This window comes from Vulpes vulpes, chromosome 5 (assembly GCF_048418805.1).
Source record: "Vulpes vulpes isolate BD-2025 chromosome 5, VulVul3, whole genome shotgun sequence".
NCBI classification, from domain to species: Eukaryota; Metazoa; Chordata; class Mammalia; order Carnivora; family Canidae; genus Vulpes; species Vulpes vulpes.
Window position 1 is genome coordinate 19,620,629 of NC_132784.1, and position 27,694 is coordinate 19,648,322.

Here is a 27,694-nt window from a genome sequence, read left to right on the forward strand (position 1 = left end):
ACTAAGGCAAAATTTTTATCACTGTGGAGTTCACAGTGTAATGGATGAAATAAATGTATAAAGTATTGTACAACATACTTTAGCATTATAAATCGGATAGTGAATAACTCTGCCCAGGTGAGCTGGAGAAGTTTCTACAGATAGGGTGCCATTTGTGCTACCCCTTGAGTGTTGCAGACAAGTTCATAAAGCTGTCAAGAAGAAAAGAGCATTTTGCCTAGAAAAGATAGCATAAGCAAAAACTGCTGCTGCTGCTTCCTGTTGAGTATGAGCAGACTGAAGGGCTTAGCCCTTTCCTCCTGTTCTTTCAGTGCAGCATTCTCACAATTGGAGATCTTGCCCAATTTTTGTGCTTTTGTGGACTTCACTAACTTAAAGGGCCTGATTTTCCACACTGTATCTCTAACTTTGACCCTCTCTCAATTCCATTTCTTTAAATCTTTAATAGACATCATTACTTGAATATTACATTATTACATCAAATTTGTGACAAAGAAAAAAAATCATCACTTTCCTTAACCAGCTCTCCTTCTTCCAACTCAAACTTCCAAGCTTGAGGGGGATCCCTGGGTCTCAGTGGTTTGGTGCCTTCCTTTGGCCCAGGACGTGATCCTAGAGTCCTGGGATCGAGTCCCACATTGGGCTCCCTGCATGGAGCCTGCTTCTCCCTCTGCCTGTGTCTCTGCCTCTCTCTGTCTCTCTCTCTGTGTCTCTCATGAATAAATAAATAAATAAAATCTTTAAAAAAAAACAAAAACAAAAAAAACTTCCAAGCTTGAGACCTCATTGTTAACTCTGACCCTCTCCTTTCTTCCTCCACTTTGCATTTCCTTTGTTATATCTCTTGCTGCCCTTCCATTTTTCCTTTTTTTTCCCTTCCATTTTTTCATTTCCATAGTGGCCACTCTACCTATAGCATGTGTTTACACATAAGCTACTGCTCTAGTCTTCTACTTTGACCTTATGTTCCTTAATCTGCCGGTTTGGTGCTGTCAGTTATATAGTCAGTTATCTGCTGTCAGGTTTTCGTATTTAACATGTGGTTCCAATATATTCCTAAAGCTTTATCCCACATTTCAGCATTTTACTTCATGTCATTTCTTCCTTAAAATCCCATTTGTTGCCCTATGTTCTGATCTTGTCTAAAATCTTTCAAGGTCTTCTTCTTCCTAGAATGAATACAAGGAACTTCTAGAGTGCTCCTGGTCTGCAAATGGGAAATTGGCACTTACATAAGCAATTTTGTTTCGTGAGTTAAATCTATTACTTATTATATGTCCAGTAATTATAATTAGTTGGCAAACTCTGAAAAAGAGGGGCCAACTATAATCTTTCTTGATTTTACCTGAGCCTAGCACTGTACTTTGTCTCTACATTCGGGTACTCATTAAATATTTGGTGATGGCAGTATTTGTTAGAAATACCGTGTTAAAGTGGAGCAGAATTATAGGATTCTGTTTATTGTGTTGCTATGACATAATATCATGGAGTTAAGTGTATGTTGGGTTTAATTTCATTCAAGGGACTACCCAGATCCTTTTGCACTGGAAATTCATATAATGTTAAATGAAATCAGCTGGTGATTGGCTGGGACAGTAATTATCACTGTGATAGAATTTGGCCTCAGTTTCTGAATGGACAGCCAAGTAGAACAGAGAATGTTGGGAAAATATTTTTCAATGGATTTCAGTTGGCATTGGACTAGAAAGAGGGTCTGATGACTGGTACAACTGGAAGGAGTAGGAAAGGAAATTAGGTAGACATCTTGATCTCTGCTCGATTTTTAAACTTTCATTATTAAACACAGGACCAGCTTCAATAGAAGTAAATCAAACTAAGATTACCTTCTTGAAAGAGGCAAATTGTTTACATTAATTTTACTTCTCATCATAAAAGATATAAAAGTTATCCTGCAACCAGTTTTAATTATTTATGCAGTACCATGAAACCCAAGGGTCTGCTTCCTCTCTTGCTCTAGGCATTTCCATTAAAAGTTGATGGTAATTCTGTGTTTAGATGAGTTTTGCAGAGCATGAAGGATTGGGGAAGCATGTCGCATTTTGTTACTTGGAGAGGAATGGCTACATGAGGAAACAACAATATTTTTAAAGTGGTTAAAACATTGAAGTTTTGAGGAAACATTAAATTTTCTTTAGCAATAGATTATTTGCCTTCCTGGGAAAAAGCTTATTTCACTGACAGATTGCCAAAATCCACACAGTGCACTGAAATGGCCTTGCTGAGTTGGCTTCTTCCAGTAGGCAGCAGATGCTTATTAAGCACTCAATATGTGCTGCAAGTTGTACTGTACTTGGTGGTGGGCATATACCATGTGTTCTCTGGATTGTCTTAAAAAAATATCTGCAGCATTATCCTAAAACTAGAAAAAGACAATATTAGAAAACTATATATAGGCCAATATCCCTGATGAATATAGATGCAAAATTCTCAATAAAATACTAGTAAACCAAATTCAACAGCACAATAAAAGGATCATCCATCATAATCAAATGGGACTTATCCCTAGGATGCAAGGATGGTTCAACATTGCAAATCAGTCAATGTTATACAATGCATTAGTAGAATAAAAGAAAAGAATCATATGATCATCTCAATAGACACAGAAAAAGCATTTCACAACATTTAACATCCATTCATGATAAAAACTCTACAAATTAGGCCCAGAAGGAACCTCTCTTAGCATAATAAAGGCCATATATACCAATCCCACAACTAATATCATACTCATTGGTGAAAAGTTTAAAGCTTTTTCTTGAAGGTCAGGAAAGATGGAGATGCTCATTTTTACCACTTCTGTTCAATATAGTACTAGAAGTCCTAGCTATAGCAATCAGTCAAGAAAAGAAAATGTATCAGAATTGTAAAGAAAGAAGTAAAGTTTCTACTTACAGATGACATAATTTTAAATATAGAATATCCTAAAGATGTAACCAAAAACCCGTTAGATCTGTCAATGAATTCGGTAAAGTTGCAAGATACAAACTGAACATACAAATATTAGTATCATGTCTATACACTAACAGCAAATTTTGTGAAAAAAGGTAAGGAAATCTCATTTATAATAGCATAAAAACAATATAATACTTAGGAATATATCGAACCAAGAAGGTGAGATATCTGTATTCTGAAAACTACAAGTTGTTGATGGAAAAAATTGAAGAAGATACAAGTAAATGGAAAGGTCTCTCATGTTTGTGGATTGGACAGGTTAATATTGTTAAAATGGCAAAAACCATTCAAACTATAGATTCAGTGCAGTCTTCATCAAGATTCCAATGGCATTTTTTTTTTTTTTACAGTAAAGATGTAGAAACATTCCTAAAGTGTATATGAAACCACAAAAGACCCCAAATAGCCAAGGGAATCCTCAAAAAGAAGAACAAAGTAAGAGGTATCACATTTCTTTATTTCAAGCTATGGTTATCAAAACATATGGTACTGGTATAAAAACAGACAAATAGACCAATGGAACAGAATTAAGAACCCCAAAATAATCCCAAGAATATACGGTCCACTGATAAGTGACAAGGGAACCAAGAATACTGAGTGGAGAAAAGGCTTCAATAAGTGGTACTCAAATAATTGGATATTCATGTATAAAACATAAAACTTGACCAATTATCATACACCATTCACCAAAAAATAAATCAAACTGAATTAAAGCCTTAATTGTGAGACTGAAATCATAAAACTCCTAGAAGAAAACATAAGAATAAAACTCCTACGAACCAGCAATTGCACTGTTGGGGATTTACCCCAAAGATTCAGATGCAATGAAACGTCGGGACACCTGCACCCCGATGTTTCTATCAGCAATGGCCACAATAGCCAAACTGTGGAAGGAGCCTCGGTGTCCATCGAAAGATGAATGGATAAAGAAGATGTGGTTTATGTATACAATGGAATATTACTCAGCAATTAGAAATGACAAATACCCACCATTTGCTTCAACGTGGATGGAACTGGAGGGTATTATGCTGAGTGAAATAAGTCAATCGGAGAAGGACAAACAGTGTATGTTCTCATTCATTTGGGGAATATGAATAATAGTGAAAGGGAATATAAAGGAAGGGAAAAGAAATGTTGGGAAATATCAGGAAGGGAGACAGAACATAAAGACTCCTAACTCGGGGAAATGAACTAGGGGTGGTGGAAGGGGAGGAGGGCGAGTGTTGGAGGGGAATGGGTGACGGGCACTGAGGTGGACACTTGACGGGATGAGCACTGGGTGTTTTTCTGTATGTTGGTAAATTGAACACCAATAAAAGTTAATTTAAATAAAATAAAATAAAATAAAATAAAAACAAAACAAAACAAAACAAAAAAGAATAAAACTCCTTGACATGGGTCTTGGCAGTGGTTTTTTGAATATGACACCTAAAGTATAAGCAACACAATAAAAAATAAGTGGGACTACATCAAATTAAAAGTATTTAGTACAACAAAAGAAATCATCAATAAAGTGAAAGGACAACCTATGGAATTGTAAAACATATTTGTTAATCTATGTATCTGATAAGGGATTAATATCCAAAATATGTTAAAAACTTATACAATTCAGTAGTGAAAAAGCAACACATTAGAAATATATATGAAGAAGAAGATATATGAAAGGCCAAAGGCATATTAAAAGATGTTCAGCATCACTAGTCATTAGAGAAATGCAAATTAAAACCACAATATGATGTCATCCCATGCCGATTAGAATGGCTGTCATAACAAAGACCAGATAACAAACGCTGGGGTGGATGTGGAGAAAAGGGAATCCTTGTGAACTGTAAGTAGGAATGTAAATTGGTATAGCCACTATGGTAAATGGTATAGAAGATTCTCAAAAAAATTGAAAATAGAACTACCATTTGCTCCAGCAATTCCATTTCTGAGAACATATCCAAAGGAAAATAAAACAATAACTTGAAAGGATATCTGCACCTCCTATATTCATAGCAGCATTATTTGCAGTAGCCAAGATGTGTAAGCAAGGAGGCAAAGATGGATGAATGGACAATGAAGTTGTGATATATATTTATACGATGGAATATTATTTAGCCAATGAAAAAGGAAATCCTACCTACCATTTGTGACAACACGGATGGACATTAAAGGCATTATAGAATGTCAGGTACAGAAAGACAAGTAGTATATGATCTCACCTACAGGTGGAATCAAATAAAACAACGAAAACCAAAACCAAACTCCTAGAAAAAGAGATCAGAGTTGTGGTTACCAGAGGCAGAAAGTAGAGGGAGGAGTAATTGGAGGAAGGTAATCAAAAAGTACAAATATCTAGGAATGAGATAAGTAAGTACTGGGGGGTGTAATGGACAGCATACGGACTAGAGCTAACACTGCTGTGTGATACACAGGGAAGTTGTTAGGAGAGTAAATCCTGTGAGTCCTCATTGCCTAGCGACTTCCTCCCCCTTTTTCTTCTTTTCTTTGTAATGTTTCTATATGAGATGAGGGATATTAGCTGAATCTATTGTGATAATCATTTAATAATATATGTGAATCAAACAACCATGCTGTATACTTTTAACTTATACAATGTGGTATATTATTAATTTATTAATAAAACTTGAAAAATCTGTAAAATAAAGGTAATCTCATTACACATCCTAATTTAATGTTTTTAAAACTTGGATAAGGGATGCCTGGGTGGCTCCAGTGATCCTGGGGTCCCGGGAGCAAGTCCCGCATTGGGCTCCCTCAGGGACTGCTTCTCCCTCTGCCTATGTCTCTGCCTCTGTCTCTGTGTTTCTCATGAATGAATAAATAAAATCTTATAAAAATGTTTGGATAAATGAGAAGACAAGAATCAACAAAATCTCTCATTTTTATACTATGTAAATACAACTAGCATCCTTAATATGTTTTTTACAAAACATTTAATTCATAGATTTTTCTCACATAATTTTAGTCAAAAATAATATTGAAGTATTTTTCAACTTATCATATACACATATTCCATATTTTTATACTCTTTATAACTGTATAATATGGCTACACAGTACTCCATTGAGAAGGTGCAATAAAGTGAATTATCATTTCTGTATAATAGACATTTTGGTTACTGTCTTTCTAATTAACACTACCATGTTTCTAATTAACATTAATAATAAACTCTGATATGAATGCTTCCCTGCACAGGTTATTTTTTTTCTTGTACTTAGAATTGTTTCTGGGGCAGTGCTTGTTCCATCCAAAGCCCCTTCACCTGACCAGCTACTGTGAATCTGGCTACTAATAGCTCACAGCCTTTCCTTCTCCATAGAGTTGTCTTCCACTTTGTGGAGGCATGTCTGGAGAAAAGGGCGTGAAGGATGTGAAGGATGTAGAAACCAGAAGCATGAATAATGGGCCATGAGATAAACATGTTGAGCCTAGAAAGGAGAATATTTGGAGTTTTGTCATGTGGCAAACAGATGAGATACACTTTTGCGATAACTATAAAGGGAAGAGTTAAGGTCGAAGGCTTTAGATACGAAAGAAGAATAATTATTCCAGTTGAGGTGCAAGTCCTAATTATTGAAGTTATCCCAAAATGGGATGGGCTGCTTTGTGGGGCAGAGTTAGTTCTTAGTCATTGTGAATATTCCATTATTACTAAGAGTGTTAGGGAAACTGAAAAATAACAAGTATTAGGAAAACTAAGTTATAGAGATCTATTCTAACATTCTTTTCATTCCTTGATCTTTTAAATGTTTGTATTAGTGTTATCAATAGCCTCTTATGTGTTTCAGTATTTACCACAACATTTATTTCATCTTGTCTTGTAGGACAGAAGGTGCAAGAAGAGTTGCTCTAGAGCAAGAGGAGGATCAGATTTAGAATAGCAATTGCATGTGTTGGAAGTTGTTCAGGAAATGTAATGTTGTCATTTAACAATTTTTAGCTCTCTTTTCCAAGGTTTTGTTCTCACAGACATCTCTTCCTGACCTTAAGATTTCTGAGCATAATTCCTTTCCCCCTGGCTGACAGAAATTATGTCTATGTTGTTGTTAACATCCAGTGCTCTGATACAGCAAATATCGATGAATAGAGAGTTATATTTTGAATTTTAATAAAAAATACTACACTAAAACATTATTTTTAAAGTTCAAGGTTCTTTGAAGGCTTCCTGAGATTCACCATTAACTCTTTTAAAGTGGGTAATGATTTTTAGAAATTGTAAGGCATCTGCCAGTTCAAGACTATTGTCCAGGGGACATGAGGCATTTAGTTTTCTTTAAGAACTTTAATCATTAATTAATATTTACTTGTTTTATTGAAACATCCATTTGGTATTTAATTTTCTATGCACTGCTACACTCACAAAAGTTTTCCTCCTTGGGGCTTTAGAGCCCCTCCAACATTGCTTTTGGTCCTCATTCTAGCTTGGAATTGGCAACAGTCTGGAAAGTTGTATGTTAGAAAAGAAGAAAAGGTATAACATTAATAGAGTGACTAGCAAATGTTAGGTATCTAAAGAAGTATTTGAGAATGGAGTTCTTCAGTGTATTTTAAGGGCATTTGGAATTTTTTTAAATATTTATATATATAGAGAGAATGAATGTGAGTAGGGCAGGGAGGGGCAGAGAGAGAGAGAGAGAATATCAAGCAGGCTCCATGCCCAGTGTGGAGCCCAAAGCAGGTCTTGATCTCATGACCCCAATATCATGACCTCAGCTAAAACCAAGAGTCGAATGCTTAACTGACTGAGCTACTCAGGTACCCCTAGAATCAATATTTTGTTTGTGTTTGAGGTTAATGGCTTTCCCAGTCTGATTCTTTTTGTTCATTATAATTTTATAAGATTAGAATATACCCTGCTATACCTATTCACTTCATTTATCCTTCCCTTATTCAACATTTACTATAAACATACTGTGTCTAGTTGTTAGGCTACAGGCTAGGAATACAAAATGAACAAAATATGTCTTCTAACTTCAAGGAAAAACCCTTTTGGTCAGACACTACAGAGACCACAGGGATATGCTGGTCTTTAACAACCTAGTGTCCCAAGAAGGTAATTGAATGCATAACAAGAATAAACTATAGACATGTGACGTTAACACTCATCTCAGCCATCTATTGGTGTCCTAGATGGACCATGGTTAACACTTACTGGACCACTTTGGTGGTCGCTGTTGGCTCTTTGCCTTCTTCTAAAGCCCGTGGTCTCCATGCAGTATGGAGCTACCGCAGGTATGGTTCGCCAAGGACACCATGCAAATAGTGAAATGGTTTTCATCCCCACATTTCATCAGTGGACCTTCCCTCTCCTCCGTCTCCACAGTTTTCTGCCCTCATAACTGAGATTGAAAGATTTAAACATACTTTCCAGAGTGAAATTGTTTCAAAGAATATATTATATAGTAAATAGTTTTAATGAACTGTGGGTAACAGTAGTATCATTTCACAGAAGAGATCTATCCTATTGCTGTTTAATTAAAATCTTTCTGCTGATGGAAAGTTCTCTCTCTAGTGTTTTCTTTAATGCATTCATGATGCATCTGTCTGGGCTCCCTTACTAGAGATATCTTTCATTATAATCCACTTATCTAAGTTTGTAATTAAACTTCTAAATGTAAAATTTCCAGTGGCAAATTGCCAGGGTACCCAGTGAACTTGTTTTCTTTCTGAGAGAAATCACTCTTTGAAAGTCTTGGTTTTGTGTTTTGATCATTTTATTATTTTAAAAGTATTTGTGTATGTGTGTACACATAAGTACATGCACAATAATAGTGTAATATAGTACATTAGGATGAGGAATGCCTTTTTAGTATCAATTTCTGTCTGTTTCTATGAAGTTGAAGGTAGATAGTATTGATAAATGAATGTAGTGCATTTTTTAAGGTAAGAAAATGGTAAAATGAAATGTATTTCAAGGCAGCTGCCTTCAGGTTTTGTTGATATATTTAAAATATCTAGAAACAATAAAATTAAAAAACCCTTGGAACTTCTAGTAGAAAGAATATAATCCATTTTCCATTGGTTAAGCATATTCTTACAACTTTCTTTGCGGCTTATACAACAAAAGAATCTAAAAACACCTTTTGCATTTCAACTTAATTTGGAATGTTCTCTTTCGGGGATTATTCCATTCTTTTGGGAAGAATGAGATGAGAAAGGATGAGAGCAAATTCTATCAAATCTTCTGAATCTAATGTGCAACTCATTAATGGTCAATGCCTAACCATAATAAGTGAAAACTTGTAAAAGATAATGGGAGATACTGCTAGAAAATTTTACAGGCTTATAAACATGTTAACTATTTTTATGTCAACTGTGGACACATTTTTCAATAAGTTTCTTTGCAACAGTAGATGCATAATTAATGAAGAGAACACAAAGCTATATTTACAGTTTAACTGGATAATTCTCCTGACATTAAATATTTAGAATCTTACATTGCAGAAAATATTAATGAGTAATTAAGTATTTTTTTAATTTCAAAGGTCAATAGTATTTGAGAAGAGGATGTTATCTTATTCACACATTCTAGTTATACTGGATTCTTATAAAGCTCTTTAGAATAATTGTTAAATATAACCCTACACACAAAAAAATCACTCTCTGCATTCATATATATAAAATAAATATATACATATTTATAAAATTTGGTAAAAAGAGATTATCAAATTCTCTTCTGCATCTTTAAGCATAATGAGACTAACACCATTAGGTGCCTATTTTATTTCTTAAAATACCTATAGAACCGATTGTACTAACTTTATTACTCTTTCTAGAATGTAATGCTTTCAAATTGAATGCATTTCCATTTTGTGATTAACCTAAGCTCCTCCAAAAAAATTATACAGATTTTATTTTTTCTTTGGTGACTACCGTATGCTTTTTCATATTGTTTCCATTAAACTACTTAACTTTCCTACTTTATATGAAGAAAGAGTCTTCACCTGAGTATTTAGTTATAGGCAATATAGAACTATTTTATTCTCCCGATCTTTTGGGGGTGTGGAATAGGATGTTTGTAATTTATTTATAAAGTGAGAGGAATTTTTCAGCCATTTGCTGTAACTCACATGATTTTCATGGTTTCACAATTACTAAATTTACTGGGCACAGAGGAAAGAATTCCAAAACTTGAACCAAGGGAAATTCATAACATTATCCAGTTTCTCATTGGTCTGTTGAAAATCTGATGAATGTTATTTCAGATACAGTCTTTTGTTCTAAATTTAAATAATATTCATTTGTCTATAAACTAAATAAGTTATAGTAGCCATTACAATTAAAGTGACAAGTATACATTTTAATCAAAGATTTCCTTTTTTTGCTTTAAAAACAAGGATTGGGATCCTGACAACATCATTTATCGAAGCAGAGCAGCATTCAGTACTGACGGCAGTTGTTGAATAATAATGCAAGGAAGACCATATGATGACAAGTAGGAAACTATATATGCTATATATTTTTTTAAAGATTTACTTATTTATTTTAGACAGAGAGTGCACATGAGAGAGTGAGTGGGGAAGGGGCCAAAAAAGAAGAGAGAGAATCAGACTCCCCACTGAGCATGGAATCCATATGGAGATCAATCTCAGGACCCTGAGTTCATGACCTGAGCCAAAATCAACAGGTGGATGCTTAACTGAGTCAACTGGATGCCCCAGGAAACTATACGTTTTTAGAAACCATGACTTACTTTGTTTTTGTTGGTTTCATAATTTTATTCCCTTCCCATAGGAGACATAAAACTTTATGTTTGGAACCATTTTGCACTTTAAAAAAAGTAAGTGATAATTTTTTTCACCTAAAAGTATGGAAATATGATTCTTTTAAAATGAAAGTCACATTTTTATTTACTTATTTTTAAATATTTATTTATTTAAGTAATCTCTATATCTAATGTAGGGCTGGAACTCAGGACCGTGAGATCAAGAGTCTCGTACTCCTCTGATAGCCCCAGCCAGATGCTCTGAGAGTCAGCACTTTTACTTCTCTCTTAAATTTGCAGCTGATAATTCTGTGTGCTGGATAAGACCCCATTATCTGTGTATTTGGACATGCTACATATGTTCCAAACATTGGGATTTTAGAAATAATTTTAATATATTTCAAAGTAGTCTAATTTTTCAGGTAGATGGGCTTCTCTAGCTATTTGATTTGCCCTTATATGTTAAAGCCTCTTCATCAAAATTATAGTTCACCATCAAGAAAACTTACCTCAAACAATTTACAAATGTAGACTCAATCATTCATTCACTCATTTATTTAGTGAATATTTATTGAACATCTCCTGTTTCCCAGTCAATGCACAAGGCACTGTGCGTATAGCAGTGAACAAGATAAAGTATGCAGATGGTACCAGAGGAGATGAAAATAAAAAAAATAAAATAAAATCAATACATACTAGGTTGTTAAATATTGATTTTTTCTAAGTGTTACAAACAACAAACAAATGTCAAGAGGGTAGGTTGATTACACCTGTGCTGAACAGATGGTGGTCTGAGAAGGCCTTTGAGAATAATGAAGTAAGGAAGCAAGCCATTTGGATACCTGAATAACAGTACGGTAAGGACCTTGAGAAGGTGCATCCTTGAGGAACAAGAAAGGCCAGCATGTCTGAGCGAGAAGAGTGAATGGAGATTTGTAAGAAGGAAGGGAAGCAAAAATCCAACCGGCAGAATCTATAGATTTTATTCCATAGTGGGAAGCCCTGAAAGGATTTTAAGGAGGGCAGTGCATTTTTCTTTCCTAAGTATCATGCTGGATTTAAATGGAGAATGCTCAGAAGGCAATCAAGAGTGAAAGCAGGAGAACCAGTCTCCCAACTATATAGGTGAAAAATGATGGTGGCTGTCACTAGGAAGGTAGTGGTGAAGGAGATGGGAGGTGGTCTAATACTGGACAGATTGTGAAGGTATTACCAACTAGGTTTACTAATGGATTTGTTTTCAGATGTGAAAAGAAGATAGGATTTCAGGATGACTCCTGGGCTGCTTGGCTGGTGAAATGTGATACCATTTTTGAGATGGGGAGAACTGGGCTGCAGGCTACAAAAGAGAATTGCACACGTCCCTATGTGTGCTACACATGAGTCACCTATCAGTCCTTTGGAGATGTTCAACAGTAAATTAGATGCATGAATTCAGGGAATAAATCAGGACTGGAGATATTGGATGGATATAAGGAAATGGGAACATGAAGCATGGCATATAATGCTGGGGCACTAAATAAGATGACTTGGAAAGCAAGGAAAGAAGAGGAGCCTGAGGACAGAGTAAGAGATATATCAATGTGGATGTCAAAATGAGAGGAAATGCTAGAAAAGGAGTTTGAGAAGCAGCCAGTGAGAAGTAAAAAATTTTGATGTTCCTGTACCAAGTGAAAAAAAGTGATTGACAAAGGAAGTAGAAGTTTTCACAACAAGCAGGAACACAAGGGGTAACAAGGATATGATTCTGTGTGATAATAAATGGCTTTCCATGGGGAGATGACAAGGTAGTTCTCAAATAAAATGTGTCCATAATACCTCCAGAATCAGGGAGGGCTAATCCACCTCAGCATGGGGGATAACTGCATAAATATATTCTTAAATTGGACTATGTATGAGTGGATTTGTTCTCACTGGGGAATCTGAGGCAGCTTACCAGAGTAATCACTACCCTTCTCGTTTACTCACAGTTTATTATACAGAAGCACCCTTGACTGTAGTGACTCTTATGAAAAATGACAACAGATGCAGTGACTTTTCTTTGAATAATGTGTCTATTACCTGAAGTAGTCAGTATGGGAAATAAACCAACCTCACCTGGTTAGAAACAGGGACATCGCATTCAGGTTTACAGAGAGTTTCAATGTGTTGCTTGAATCACGCGAGGTGTGTGTTTCAACCTATAGAAGTCATAGACAGAGGGACACTCATACAGATAGGTCGATCTTTAGATAGACTCACTGCATGTTTGGACATGGGTAACGTAGGAGTTAGAGTTGCTTTCAGCTCATATACAGAAAATACACAAAAAGGTGGATTAAAATAAAGGGATTTATTTCCCTAACAACATGGGAAGTTCAGAGGTTGACAATCTAGGACAGTTGCTGTAGCTCCATTATGGTATCAAAGTCTCAGAGCCATTTACATCCCCACTCCATCATTCGTGGTGGGCAGTGTTCATCGTCATGGGGTTAAAATGGGTCTGATACCTACAGGCATTATATCTGTGTTCGAGGCAAGGATTATGGGAAAGGAGTCAATGGCAAAGAACCACACTTTCATATTTTCTCCTTTGGGATTTTATATTTTTATTGGAATAAAACTATATTTGACACCCAAACTATTAATCAGAACTGTTATATGGTCACTTTAACTAAAAGAAAATCTGGAAATGTGATCTACCACAGCCACCAAGATATAATTTTGAAGGTTTTGGCAAATCTGTTTCAAGCCCTCTTTCTATCGTGTCCTGTAGCAAAAGTTTGTTCAGAGATACATAAAATATTTGTGTGGACTTTGTGCAGAATCTTCTGCATGATGCAAGCCTACTGCAATTATTAATACAGAAAACCGTAGACCACATGATTATATATTTTTTAGTGTGCTTGCAGATACCTCATGCTTATATTGACGTGATTTAGGATTCTACAGAGTGAGGCGTGTGGAGGAAGAAGGCTGGTGGTTAGAAGGCTTGAGGAAGTTACTAAACATCATGTCATCATAAGGCCAGAGGTTACTTTCTCATAAAATAGAGATGATAATACCTGTTTTCTCCTTCACAGGGTCAGTGTGAATCTTTAATGGGGCTCTTGGTACAGAGTGCTTTTAGCTCTTCAGAAATACTGCACAAAGTCAGAAGATTGGGTGGTTGAAAAAAATCATCTCTCATTCCTTTGCTGCAGGGCAGGATTGCATTCAAACTGTTCTTTAAATATTTCTAGAGTAAGAGTTTTTCTGAATTTTGAGAAAATGACAGTAGTAACAATGGTAACCTTTATTTAGCAAGTGCTCATTCTCTGGCTGGCCCCATCTAATACTTTCCACCCATTATTTGATCCCATCCTTGCCCCCTAAAGGTTAGGAGATGACTTCCCTCCTCATTTTGGAGATGAGAACCCTGAGGCTCTGAGGCCAGTTGACCTGCCAGGGTCACCCCATGTGATGCAATAAACAGATCAGGGCTGTGGTGTCAGGCACATTTTGTAATCCAGTTTTGACATTTTCTAGCTGAGGTAACCTTGGAATAATTATTTAACATCTTTAATGATCAACCTCCTTTATATCTGAAAAATAGGAATAATTGCTCATAGTGTTGTATGAGGATGGAGTGAAATGATATGAAAATTGCCTTGCATAAGCTGTTGAGAGACCCTATATAGAGCTATAAAGAATCTCCATTTTCAGGGTTATGAAAAATTGCTTGCATTGATACAGGGTTATAATGCTCCTGTCTTTTGTTGAGGAGGAAGGCCATTGAGATCACTTGCAAATGACTTACCACCTCTGTGACTTTGGGCTTGGCACTTGACTCTCCATGCTTCAGTTCTCTCGTCTCTGAAATGAGGGAAGATAGGAATAACTTAGGTCAATATTTTGTATATTGACAGATTAGGAAAGATGAAATGGAATTTACAGTATTGTGCTCTAAAATCAGGCTCAGAGCTGAGAAAAAGCAAATACTTCTGTGGTTTCTCCAGTACTATTTTATATATATATAAATATACATTCAATATATGTGTATATATATTCAGTATATGTATATATATTCAATTTGCTAACATATAGTATAACACCCAGTGCTCATCCCATCACGTGCCCCCTTAATACCCATCATCCAGTTATCCCATCCCCCCACCCACCTCCCCTTCTGCAATCCTTTGTTTGTTTCCCAGAGTTAGGGGTCTCTCATAGTTTGTTTTCCTCTCTAGTTCCCCACCCCCCTCAGTTTCCCCTCCTTCCCTTATGGTCCCTTTCACTATTTCTTATATTCTATGTATGAGTGAAACCATATGATGATGGTCTTTCTCCGATTGACTTACTTCACTTAGCATAATATCCTCCACTTCCATCTCCAGTACTATTTAGTTGACAATCACTTGTAGCGGGAGGCTAGTTGGAGTAGCCATTAGTTGAATCAGCTGAGCGGGTCAGTCGGTGGGGTGGGTCTTGTCCTCGGGCAGTCTCTGTTCTAGCCCCTGTCACTCAGCCATCTCTGTCGAGCCATCTTGTGCCCAAGTTGCCATGAGATGGCACTATGGGGATATGCGTGGTCAAGTTTGCTTTCCTCCTTTTCATTACTGTTCCCGCAGGCTGAGAGCAAATTGGAACAGCTTTTCTTTTCTTTCTTTTTCTTTTTTCTTAAGTTTTGTGCCTTTTAAATATTCAAGGACTTCAATGATAAGAATACATTTAAAGGGAAATGAAATGCGTATAAAGTGTAAGACACATTTTTCATAGTTTGAATGGCCTTTAAATGATTAGAAAACTAAGGCTAAAAGGAGAAACTGTTTTTTATTTTTCTTAGTATTCATCATTTTAGAGCTAACCTTGCAAATATATTTTGGATGCTAAGATACATAGTAAATAAGTTGATTTGGAAACTAAACAATGGTCGTGATATAAATTATTCATGCCATCGTGGAATAGCACATGCTTCCTGCATAGTGTATATTTTTATAGCAGTTACAGCGTTTATCCATTTATGCTCTACAAATAGAGGAGTGGAATCTCTCATTGTTTCTTGTTTCCCCTCTTTTTTTATTGTGAATTATTGTGTGGCTTTTCAAGTAATGGATACAAAAATGACTCTCAGTGTCTTTGAAGGGAGAATTGAGTAAAGTTTCAGGCATTTGGTAGAAAGATAGTAACACAGTTTAGTGGAGTAAGACAAACCTGAATTCAAATTCCATCCTGTGCTGTACATCAACTCGGCAGAGCTTCTCATTTTACTTATATATCTAAGACATGCAGCAAGGCAAGTGGCAGCTTTACCAAATCTAGATCCCCATTCTCTGTCTCTAAACTTCTTGCAGAAAGGGAGGTAGTGAGGAATAGGATTATTGATTATACAGATACTAAAAATGTGTAGATGTTTCTAGGAGCAAGATTGATGAGGCATCCTAAATTGAAATACTTTTGTTCATTCTCTAAGATCTGTATTTCAGATTTGTGTTATTGTTGTTAAGATCAACCTAAGATTTCTCCTGGCACTATCCTTGTTAGTCAGTGATAGCCAGAAGATATAGTGACTGTAGGCATCTAGTAGGAGGCTCCCAAGCCACTCTGCCTAGGGATCTGCCACTGGCGTAGGTGAACACAAAAGGAACCTGAAAGACGTTGGATCCCTTTGCAGAGTCAGCACAGGGTTCTGGAACAGTAAGGAAGCCTAAAAGGAGATCAGGGTTCACAACAGCCTCTACTCAGGTAAGTGTAATGGTTTTATTTTGATTGTTTTTATGTTAAAGTTAAAATCCAAAGATTGATGCAAACTTCAAGATATTTAAATATGATTTTTTGACTAATCATTCCATCTCACATGAAGTTGCACTGGAACTCTTTAATTCTTTTATATCTTTTTTGGCTTCCACCTATAGCTATTTAGAGTGTAGTAAATATGCTTTTGGTCCTCCTCTTCCATTTACATAGCACATGATGATTTGATGATTTGAATGTTTTTAGATATGCTGGATAAGTGTCTGTCACTGATGGGAATGGACAACGTCTCCTCTTATACCCTGATGATTTCCTGTCATAAAAGAAGTTTTCTTAGTAGAGAGCTGGTCCTGCTAGGCAATTAATTTATTAATAGTAATAATAATAGTTTAGGATAGACTACCCTAAGATGCAAATCATTTTTACCAAAAGTTCTATCCTTAGAATAAACTAAAATTAATATCCATGTTGCAAAAGCATAGTTGTAGCAAATCATACTCTCGGATGCTTGCCACAGAGAAATGTGGCCAGTTCAGTTCTCTAAGCCTGAGGTTTTTGAATCGTGTCCAGTAATGCTGCAAAGGTTCCGTGAAATAGTCTAACAGGCTGGTCTTGGGGGCAGTCAAGCAAGAGAGCTCTATCTTATTTCAGCTGGATCACTCCACTTTGATGTTTCTCAGTATTGGTATGCAGTACAGAATTTGAAAAAAAAAAAAAAGGTTTTGGTTGCTTATTCAAGTTCCCTTTTCATTCCTGGATCCAGGCAGACCATTGGAGAGCTGTGCACTTGAACTGCACTGCTTCACTCCTTTCTAGAATCTTTTTTACTGATCTGTACTTTTCCACTGTACCCTTGCAGTGTTCCAGGAGTGCCACAAGACTCTGCTGTATACAGCTCGCCACCGTTTCTTTTATTTGATGAGGTGCTGTGTTTGGCACATTGCTCAGCACATCATCTATGTTTATGATGAGGACTCGTGGGGTAAATTCTATTAGTGCTTGAGAGCAGAGCAGTGGCTCCTCCTAAAACAATAATGAAAAAAAAAAAAGAAGATATAATTTTCTCCTACATACATAGGTACTTCTTTCTTTGGTCACTAGGAAGCTCACAGTCACATTCACTCCCTGCTTTTAGTAATGTTGTGGGTAAATATGTAGGGACAGTAACTTCTACCTTTGGTATCCTTTTACCATTCAATCCTTTTGTCTTTGTCCGGCTATGTCTCTTAATCCATTTTTCTGGTATTGCTCTGTGGCAAGTTATCTCCAATCTCCTTAGCTCTAGGTTGACTTTTCTTATTATCTTTTGGGAAACTACCTGGATATCCTATAGGCACATCAGATTTAATATTCTCTAAAGGAAATTCTTTTTGTCTTCTCTTTCAAACCTGCCCCTCTTTCCCTTTCCTCCTTTGGTAATGGGGTCCCATTTGTTCAGTCTTGTAAGTTGGGAGTCTTGCTTTCCTCTCATAACCCATGAGATCGTTAACTGAACCGGGCTGCTGCATTACATTTCACATCTTCCTATATCCTTTCATTCGTCAGTTCTTGCCTGGACTATGCCTTATTTCCTAACTAGCCCCATCCCTGATGCACCCTGATGTCACTTATTTAAAAGTCATTTGCTCTCCTGAAATGCTTATTGTTATTATTTGCAGAATGAAGCTCAACTCACTCATATGACATTCAAGGCTCTTCATAATTTGCTTCCCAACCTATGTTCTAAATTTCATCTTGGTCCATTCATCCCTCTGCTTTGCATCCCTCACAGCAGCCACTGGCCCACTCATCAACCCCCAAACACAAAATGCATGACAGCACATGGTTCTTGTGGCCTGAAGTGCCCTTCTTGGCTTCTTCAAGCCCTTGTTTTCCTAAGGCTCCTCACAGATATTACCTGTATGAGATTTCCCTCTCTTTTTTTCTCACCACAGAAGACCTAATTGCATCCCCTTCTGTCTTTCCATTTCACTTTCTTAATACTACTGTTAGAGCATTCTTTCCCCTATTTTGGATTTTGCTTCATGTTCTGTTTAATCCCAAATCGTGAGCTCCTCAAAGAGTTTGGCTAAATCGAAGGTGGGAATAAACCGTGTATCTGCCAACCTTGCTCTTACAAATAATAGTAGACTGAATGGGGGACTATGAAGCCCTTAAGACTGATAGTATCTTCAATGGGTAAGGATTGAAAGCATGGCTAATTAACCTTTGATCTTAAAATGTTAATAGTATAAGTATTCCTTTTATGGAAATGGGAGTTTGTAATGTCATCATGGTAAAGGTTCTAGCAGTCAATGTGAGTTTTTGTAATTTGTACAGAAGAAACTTATCTGGTTTTCTTTCTTTCTTTTCCTTTTGTTTTTGGTTTTTTTTAGGAATAGGCAAGTCAAGAGGCTGAAAATCTGAAGAATGTTTTCAAAGGGTAATCTGGCTGTCATTTGCTGGTTATGGAGGAGCATGAGGAAGCTATTTCTATTACTTTCTCTCTTGCTGTCCCATGCAGCTCATTTGGAAGGCAAAAAGGATAATCAGTTCATCTGGAAACCAGGTAGGAATGTCCTGGCTGTTGTCCTTTGTCCCACTTTCATTAATGATAAGAATATCCTATGCATCCTTGTTTGTATTTCTGGAATAGTAGGAAATATCCAGAGAGGAAAAATAGACTCTTTCTCTTTACAATAAAACTTACATTTAATTTTTATTTCTGCATAATTGTCACCTCTTTCTGTGATGCTGTTACACTTCTGAATTTTCATGTTGTTGTCAATTAAAGTTATGATTTCCGTAATTACATCTGCTTCTCCTTTGTCAAATGTATCACCACTGTGCAGCACATTTGTAACAAAAATGACATCTGAATTTAGCTGATATCCTCAGCTAAAAATGCTTTATACTAGTTCTGTATGTCTCTCCCTTTTAGCTGACAAACTAGTTAGCTATTTATTATTGAATATTTTTTAGCCTAGATCCTACATATCTAGGTTTGGAGAGCATGAAGAATTGTCCTAACAACTTTGCTCATTAGCTGTGACTATAAAGTCTCCTTAAATAGATTTTGAGATCCTCAGCTACCTTGTTCATCAGTATATGAATAAGTTGAATTGAAATTTGGAGGTTTGCATATAACTCATATTCTTCTGTAAGTATTTCCTTAATTTGAGTGTGGAAAAGAGCTGTTAAATTTAATTTTAAAGGCTAACACTTTATTATCTTAAATGATGAACCCTAAACATCTTGGCTTCTTTGTATTACTGATGTGTTTCTTTGCTCTAGATTTTAATTTTTGTAGTTTCATAATCAGATCATTTAAAATATTTATTACTGTTTCAATAGTCCATTCTTACAAATACAGATAACTTATATACTTAATATCTTAGAATAGGAGAATGTTATGTTGTAGAAGATGTATGGTCCTTGAAGAGATTTCATTTTATTCTCATCGTTGTAAATTAAATAGACTGCAAATGTATTGTGTCACTATGGAAATATGTACAAAAGTGATATTTGTAATATTTAAATGACTTTGCAAAAATGAAAGTAAATTATACTTTAAAGTATATTAAGTAAAAAACCTAGTGCCGTTAGAGATATGGTCTGGAGGAAATTTAATTGCACTAAAGCTCCTATAAATTAATTTAATTGTGGGCTCTAATACTACATTAGTGCTTTGTATTTTTTACCTCATGGTAGTTTTAGTAAGCTTTGGAATAGTTCTAGAAGTAAGTCTTGCAATTCTGTGAAAGGAGCTATTTTGTTTTAATCACAAAAGGCTAAACACTTTATCAAATCTAAATGAACACATTTATGTGACTTCACTCTTGTCTAAAATTCTCAAAAAAAAAGTGCAATTAGGATGGAAGGAAAGTAGCAAATCTGAACTGCAAATGAGATGTGTGAAGAAAAAGGGCTTATTTGGAAACAAATTTTAAAAATAAGTCTGCTTTTCTAAAAGCAGGTCGTTGGAACAAGATGGTACAGACCAATGCTGCAGTGGATGAATTCTTTGATAACTGTCAAACTTCAGTTTCAGAGATACATTCCTTCCCATCAGACACATTGCACTGTTCCAAATGAGTCTCTGTCGTCACTCTCATTTCCCCTGGTGTTTATTACCTCTTTCTCTCCTTAATGTGCGATCAAAAAAGTGATAAATATATATTTCCCATGTGGGTTTGCTTCAAAATTACAAGTTTATTACTTGAATATGACCAGATATTTTAAAAGTAGAAAAAATTTAAAAGATACAAAATGAAAAGCAAACGTCCAGACCATATATTCCAATCTTCAATCTCTTATGTATCCTTCAGAGATTTTCTTTGCACATGAAAGTATATATCCATGCATATTTATGTATATAAACCACATAAGATACACACATACACACAAACAAAGTACTACTATTGTTATTTAAAGTTCTGACAAAAAAGAAGCAGTACATGCAAAGAAGGTCATTGGGAGGAGTTTAATAAAAGGACTATTAATGAAAGTGGTAAAGTGTGAGCAGAGTTTAAGAACAGCTACAAGGAATTGTGGAGTACCCCTGAGCTAGTGTCAGTTTTCATGACTTCTGGATCTTCAGGGGCAAAAAAAGGAAGTGGTTTCTGGAATCTGGAGAGAAAACTTTAAGGAAAGGATGCCCCCCAGATGCCATGACCTTTAGAGGGCTATAACTAACCTGCAGTGAGAAGTAGGAAAGGGGTCAAGGGAATATATCTGTTGCCCTCACATCTCCTGCCAGAGATCTCATTGGCTGAATCCAACCAGAAGCCACAGGGCCAGGAGACCTCATTGATTTATCTATACAGACCAGTCTCCTGGGCTGGAAGCTGAGTAGATAATGATGGAGAAGGTGGTCTTGAAAATATCTAATTCATAGATATGTATATGTACATATATACACACTCTGCTTCATACAATAAGAATCATACTATGAACCCTTTGTAGCTTTATTTTATCACATAATGATGTCTTGATGAACATTACCTATTAGTGTACATGGGGCAATTTTATCTTTTAATGGTTATATAGTATTCTTTTGTATTTTTATTCAGTAATTTATTTAACCAGTGCCTTGTAGCTTTATCTTTTCTTTTCCTACTGCTTGGCATATCAGCAGTTTTTGGTGTTTTGCTACTATAAATTATAGTGACATGAATGCTACACTATTATAAAGGTAAACAACATAGCATTTTGAAGAGGTATATGCACTAGAGCAGTTCTGGGTTGTTACCTTCAAGGCGATTTTAGCATCTTAGAATCTGTTAATGTGCTTCTACATGAGTTTATTATGTTTCATTTGGATTTTTTTAAAAAAAAAAACTTGTATTTCTAATGACATCAGTTATATTTTTGGAGTATGTTATCAAATCTGACAACTCAGGTCCAGTATATTCTGAAATTTGAACAGCTTTCCCAGGAGACCCAGATAAGTATATTTTAGAAACCTAGAAACCCTTCTCTCGGTTTAGATTGCAATATCAACAACTTAAGCTTTGTGTTGGTGTCTCCTGTTTTCCCTGAGTTCATGGATGAGCTGTTAGTCAACCTCATCCAAACTGGAGGCATTTCTAAGTGATTCCGGGCTTTGGGTAAACAATGGACTGATGAATAATAAGTGAGTGGGATATTATGTTGCTGAGGATTTCTGTACTGAGAGAAAGTAGTGAGCTGTAGGATGTGGGGTCATTGATCTGGCAAAGCTGTTGAATGCCTGTTTTCATTGCAGTGAGCTCCTCTGATCTATATTTAGTGTCAAGCAATCTACCATCCATGCCAAGGAAGAAGGATTGCATCAGCAAGAGCACCAGATAAGGAGTGATGTTGCTTATTGCTTTAAGTAAATATATAACTATTCATGCCTGCAGCTTTGAAGAGATCTGTTCATCTGAACAGATCATGGTTTCTAAAGCCATAGCAACTAGTGGTCTCAAAACATTTCTTAGTATTGGTTCTAAGAGGTTCATTCATTCCACTAATACCTATCGAGTCCTTATTGTGTGTCAGGCACTGCTATAAGCACATGAGATAAACTAAGAATAAAACAGACAAAGGAATGGGGTAATGAACATGATAGAGAAGGTAAATAAACAGTATGCTAGATGGTGGTAAGTGTTTAGAAGGAAAGAGAAGGCAAGGAAGAGGGATATGCAATAAGATGGAGAGACCAAAATTGCCAGCAGGTGGGCTGTGGGATGCTTCACTAAAGAGGTGAGTTTGAATCAATATCTGAAGCAAGAAGGGAGTCAGCCATGGGGATAGAGGGTAAAGAATTTTCCAGATGAAAGGATCAACAGAGGCAAAAGGCCCTGCAGCAAGAGTGTGTGCAACATGTTTGGAGACCAGAGAAGAAGCCAGCTTGCTGGAACAGAGTGAGCATGGGGGACAGTGACAAATCAGGTCAGTAGACAGAATGGGACTCAAATCAGGTGTCATACATACAATTTGGGTGAGACAGAAAGACACTGGGGAGTTTTGAGAGCGTGGTGACATGATCTTTATTTTTAATAAGATTATAGTAGAATCATTGTGGGTGGTCAATTAAGAATGGTGGAAGCAGGAAGGAGAGTGAGGAGGCTTCTGTAAAAATAATGAAGAATGATGATACAGCTTGACCCAAGGTCATGGCAGTGAAGGTGGTGAGGAGAGATTGAATTCTGGATATATTTAAGGCCATGGTTTTCAACCAGGGGTGACTTTGCCCCGCAGGGGACTTTTCTGTTTGTCACAACTGGGGTGAGCTACTGACAACCATAGGTAGAAGTGACATGATGGCCCCCCCACAACAATGACCAGGCCCCCAAGGGTCAATAGTGCCCAGACTGAGAAACCTTGATTGAAGGTAAAGCATCATGACTTACTGATATGAGGGTACAGGGAAGCAAGGAGACTCATGGGTAACACTGAGACTGCTCTGAACAGCTGGACCAGGGGAGCTGCTGTCACTTAACACAGGCTGACTATGAAGGAACTGGCATGGAGACACCATTAGCAATTTGGGACTGCATGTTACATTGTTGAGAAATTTGTGAGAGATGCTGACTAGGATGTTGAATATATGGGTCTTTTTAAAAAAAATATTTTATTTATTTATTCATCAGAGAGGGGTGGGGCGCAGAGACATAGGCAGAGGGAGAAGCAGGCTCCATGCAGGGAGCCCTATGTGGGACTCAATCCCGGGTCTCCAGGATCAGGTCCTGGGCTTAAGGAAGAGCTAAACTGCTGAGCCACTGGGGCTGCCCGAATATATGGGTCTTACTTAAATTAGGAGAAAGTCTCTGCCAGTGCAGAGACTTCAGTGAAGAAGTCACTAGCAAAGTGATAGAATTTAAATATGTAGCCTTAGAACTGAAGAGATGACCTTAAAATTTGTCATCCTATGCATGTAGAGGATCCACTTTCACTGTGCTTCCTTTGTGCCCAAAGACATTAAAAATTGCAGTAGTAAAATACACATAACATAAACTTTACCATTGTAACCATTTTGAAGTATACAATTCAGTGACATTTAGTATGCTCACAGTTGGTGCAGACATCACCACTCTCTAGTTCCAGAACATTTTCATCACTCCAAATTACATCTTGCAAGTGAGTTTATAAAAAGCCTGGAAAACAAGTTTTGCTATGAATAATAAGGTATGAAAGGAAAAAAAATAATCTACATTTGTCTCTTTGTGAGAAGTTCTTTTAATAGCCTTAAATCATCCTAAGAGATCCTTTGAGTATATGAAAGAGCTAGAGCTTTATACGCAGGCCGACCCACATTCGAATCCTAGTTATCTAAAGAGAAGAGAGTTCAGTCCTATTTATCCATCCAAAATAAGGATAATAAATACTTCATGGGACTTTTCTGAACATTAAGTAAAACAATATATGGAAATACCTGTGTATAATATACCTACTCAATAAATGTTACCTATTATTATTATTTTTATCATTATTAATAATCCAGTGTGTACAATATACTTCCTTTTATGTTATCCAATTTTTGCATACTTTTGCTCTTTAAACATACAGAAAAGGGGAGATCAGCTTGACAGTTAAATGTATTTTATTAATAAGTAGTCATAAGTAATTTCACTAACTTTTTAGGCCTAGAACTTTCTATATGACATGGTCTTGGAAAGCTTTCATTTCAGTAGCTCCTTCCCAGTGAATGAAAAGGGTGAGAATAATGACTCATGTTCTAAGAACTAAGTGGTTAAGTTGGAATTAATCTTTTTTTTTGGAAAAAAAGGGGGATTATGAAAATGACATTATATAAGGAAAAAGGATCTTACATAGAGTAATATTTATTAATAGCTTAAATAGTTATGTTTTCAGCATTGAAAGCACTTTAAGAAAAAATAATACAAAAATTATATATATTACATTTATATAATATATATAACTTAAAGTTTAGGGATCCTAGAGAAAATATAATGTTTTCGGGAGAGAGCCAATTTCTTGCCTATGCCCATGAAATATTTCTTTTGAGAATTTTATTAAATTGAAATCATTTAAATTACTCATATGGATATTAATCTTAGAGACAGTGCATAATATACTCTCAGTGGTGTGATTTCTTTGACATCAAAAAGCATAGACATATATGGCATGGGATTCACTGCTAAAAATTCTAATTATTTTTCTTTAGAGACCACAGGTACTAATAATGTTATAATGCTCCCAAAAAGTCAGAACAAGTCTTTATTATTTAAGTAATATAAAATAAATTATTCTGCTTTTTTTCCTGAGTAATGCTGTAATACACACTCCCTGAGGACAGGGATTTTGCCGATTTTATTCATGGATATGTACCAGGTACCTAGAACACAGATAACTGTTGCACGAAATATTCCCAGCACATTACGTATTTGCAGAGTGTGGGGAACTGTCTTCTGTGGGTTTGTCTGTGTAAATGTGTGTATTTAAGAGGGTGATGAGACTGCAGAAATAGAAGGTATGATGTCCTGTATTCTAGAACTCGATATGAATGTTAAGGAGAGAATATAAAATTAATAAAAACCAAAGTCAAACCTATAGATCAGTAAATATGAAAATAGGTCCATATTTCCTTGTTGTTTGGTTCCAGGACTGTTTCTGATCATCTCTGGAAAAAGATCTTGAAGACACGTTTTTATAACGAGGAATGGGTGCATAGTTCGAAATTTACTGTCCTCTAATCCTTCTGATGATGCATTACAGTTGCATGTCACCTCCTAGGTCATTTTCACAGGGGAGCCACTTCCAGTACCTTGTGCTATTTATCCTGATGTTCCCCTCGATGTTTCTAAGCCATCTGCTTGTTACTGAGAGTTATTGATTTATACAGACTAGATATTTCCTATTGATTTTCTGTGATGTTATTGAGGATGTATCCCTCATCTCCTGCCACTTTTCCTCCTTACCAACCCCCTTCAAACTGGTGGGATCACAATCTTTAAATCAGCGATTATTTTTACATGGATAACTGTTCTCCGCTGAGCCAAGCAGTGTACAATGCTTCTGCATCCCTCTTCTCAGCTTTTTGTTTGGCACAGAAGTGATAAATTGCCTCATTTTTCCCTTTGGTTTCCCCTTTTTTGAGCCTATTGCTGTCTTCCCCTGATGCTGGACTTGATGTGTCACACACCCATTGTGAAATTTTTTGAAGCACTCAAGCACGGCTGCCAATACTCTACCAAATGTTTTCTTTGGGAGATCTTTCCACTGTTGTTTTCTTGGGAGTGTTCCTTCATGTTTTCATCTGAAAGCTCATGGACCCTGCTCTGTTTCTCCTCTTTGCCTTTGTTGGCTTATTTTCTAGAATTACTAAACTTACCTGTTAGAACTGCTAAAATCGGGTACATTGGAAGTAATTTTTCCTGTCTGAAAGTGTTTCTGTATTTGTCATATACTTCACTGATAGCTCGGGTATGGAGTTCAAGGTTAAAAGGAGTGTTTTGTACCATTTATGCTTCCTCTTTCTTTTTCTCTTCTATTCATGTGTTTGTTTGATCATGGTCTCTTATGTGGGGATGTATGAAGTGTACATAGTACACTTCAGAATTTTGAAGGTTTTTGGCTTCCCTGTGTTTTAGCTTCCAGTGTTGTTGCTAAGAAGTTTGATGTTATTCTGATCTCATCTCTTTGTACATCATTTACTTGTTTTCCTCTTTCTGGAACCTTCTTTTTATGTAGGATGTTCTGAAATTTCATGATTATATACTTTGAGGTACTTCTTTTTTCCTTATTGTCCTGAACATTAGGAGGATATTTTAATTAATATGCTCAGGTTCTACAGTGTTGACATTTATTTTGTATGTGGTTTCCTCCCTCCTGAAACTTCTCAAGACAGATACTTTAGCTCTCTAGCCGATCTTTAATTTTTAGATATTCCCTGTTTTTCTGTGTGCTTTCTTTTGTTTGCATTTTTATTTTAATTTCTAAAATATTGATTCTACTTAACCTTTCAGCCTTTCCTTTGAATACTTTTTTATTTCAGTATCATGTTTTTGAATTTCTGAGGTCTCTTTTTCTCATTATATTTTTAGTGCATCTTGTTTCATAGATTTAGTGTCTTTTCATTTAGAATATGTTCATAGTAGTTTAATTTTTTCCCTTTTCATCCTTTGTACCATTTATCCTTCCTCTAAATTTCTTCTTTTCTATTCATGTGTTTGTTTGATCACGGTCTCTGAGGTAGGGAGCTTTCTTTTAATGTCAATTGGTTATGGCCTATCTCCTTAGTGTTTCCCAAGAGTGAAGCACTAAAGACAAATGGGGCACTCTGCCTATGTATTCCACTTGGGCTTCATATCAGGCTTCTCTGAGTGATGAACTGGCCTTTTTATTGAAGAATGGGTTCCTCAAAAGTCTATATCTGTCAGTCTTAAAAGGCTTTACTCTGGGCCTTAACCATGGGTTTATTTAAGGTGAAGCTAAGCTGCCATAACAAAGATACACCCAAGTGCAGTGGTGTAAAAACAATAGCTCCTCTGTGGCTCTCATGGGAAAGTCTCATGAAGTTAGTGGTCCAGACTGATCAGTGATTCAGCAACATGTAGTCCTTTAGCCATATGTTTTATTTCAGTCTTGTGGGAGGATATTATCCTTTTCTGCCCATCTAGGTGAGATCAGTCATTTCTATGTTCTAGTTAGTGGAAAGTTAACTTGTGTTATTGATTTGCAATTATTTCATTTTTAAAACGTCTTTCTTAGAAATAAAAATTATAATCATGAAAAAAGAAAGTTAACTTCAACAAGTAACATAGAAGTTTCATACACCTTTTCATTTCTCTATTTCTGTGCAACAGCCCACTCCAAAATAATGGTTTCAAACAT

At 36.1% G+C, this 27,694-nt stretch overlaps 1 protein-coding gene across 2 annotated transcripts in view; it reads left to right on the forward strand.

The window, feature by feature from the left end:
* The window catches only part of THSD7B (thrombospondin type 1 domain containing 7B), an 861,577-nt gene that overhangs the window by 103,883 nt on the left and 730,000 nt on the right, over positions 1-27,694 (forward strand). For both annotated transcript variants that reach the window (XM_072757643.1, XM_072757642.1), the window contains exon 2: positions 18,769-18,941. In XM_072757643.1, the coding sequence (XP_072613744.1) occupies positions 18,803-18,941 (139 nt within the window). In that variant the 5' untranslated portion in view covers positions 18,769-18,802. The remainder of the gene's footprint in view (positions 1-18,768; positions 18,942-27,694) is intronic.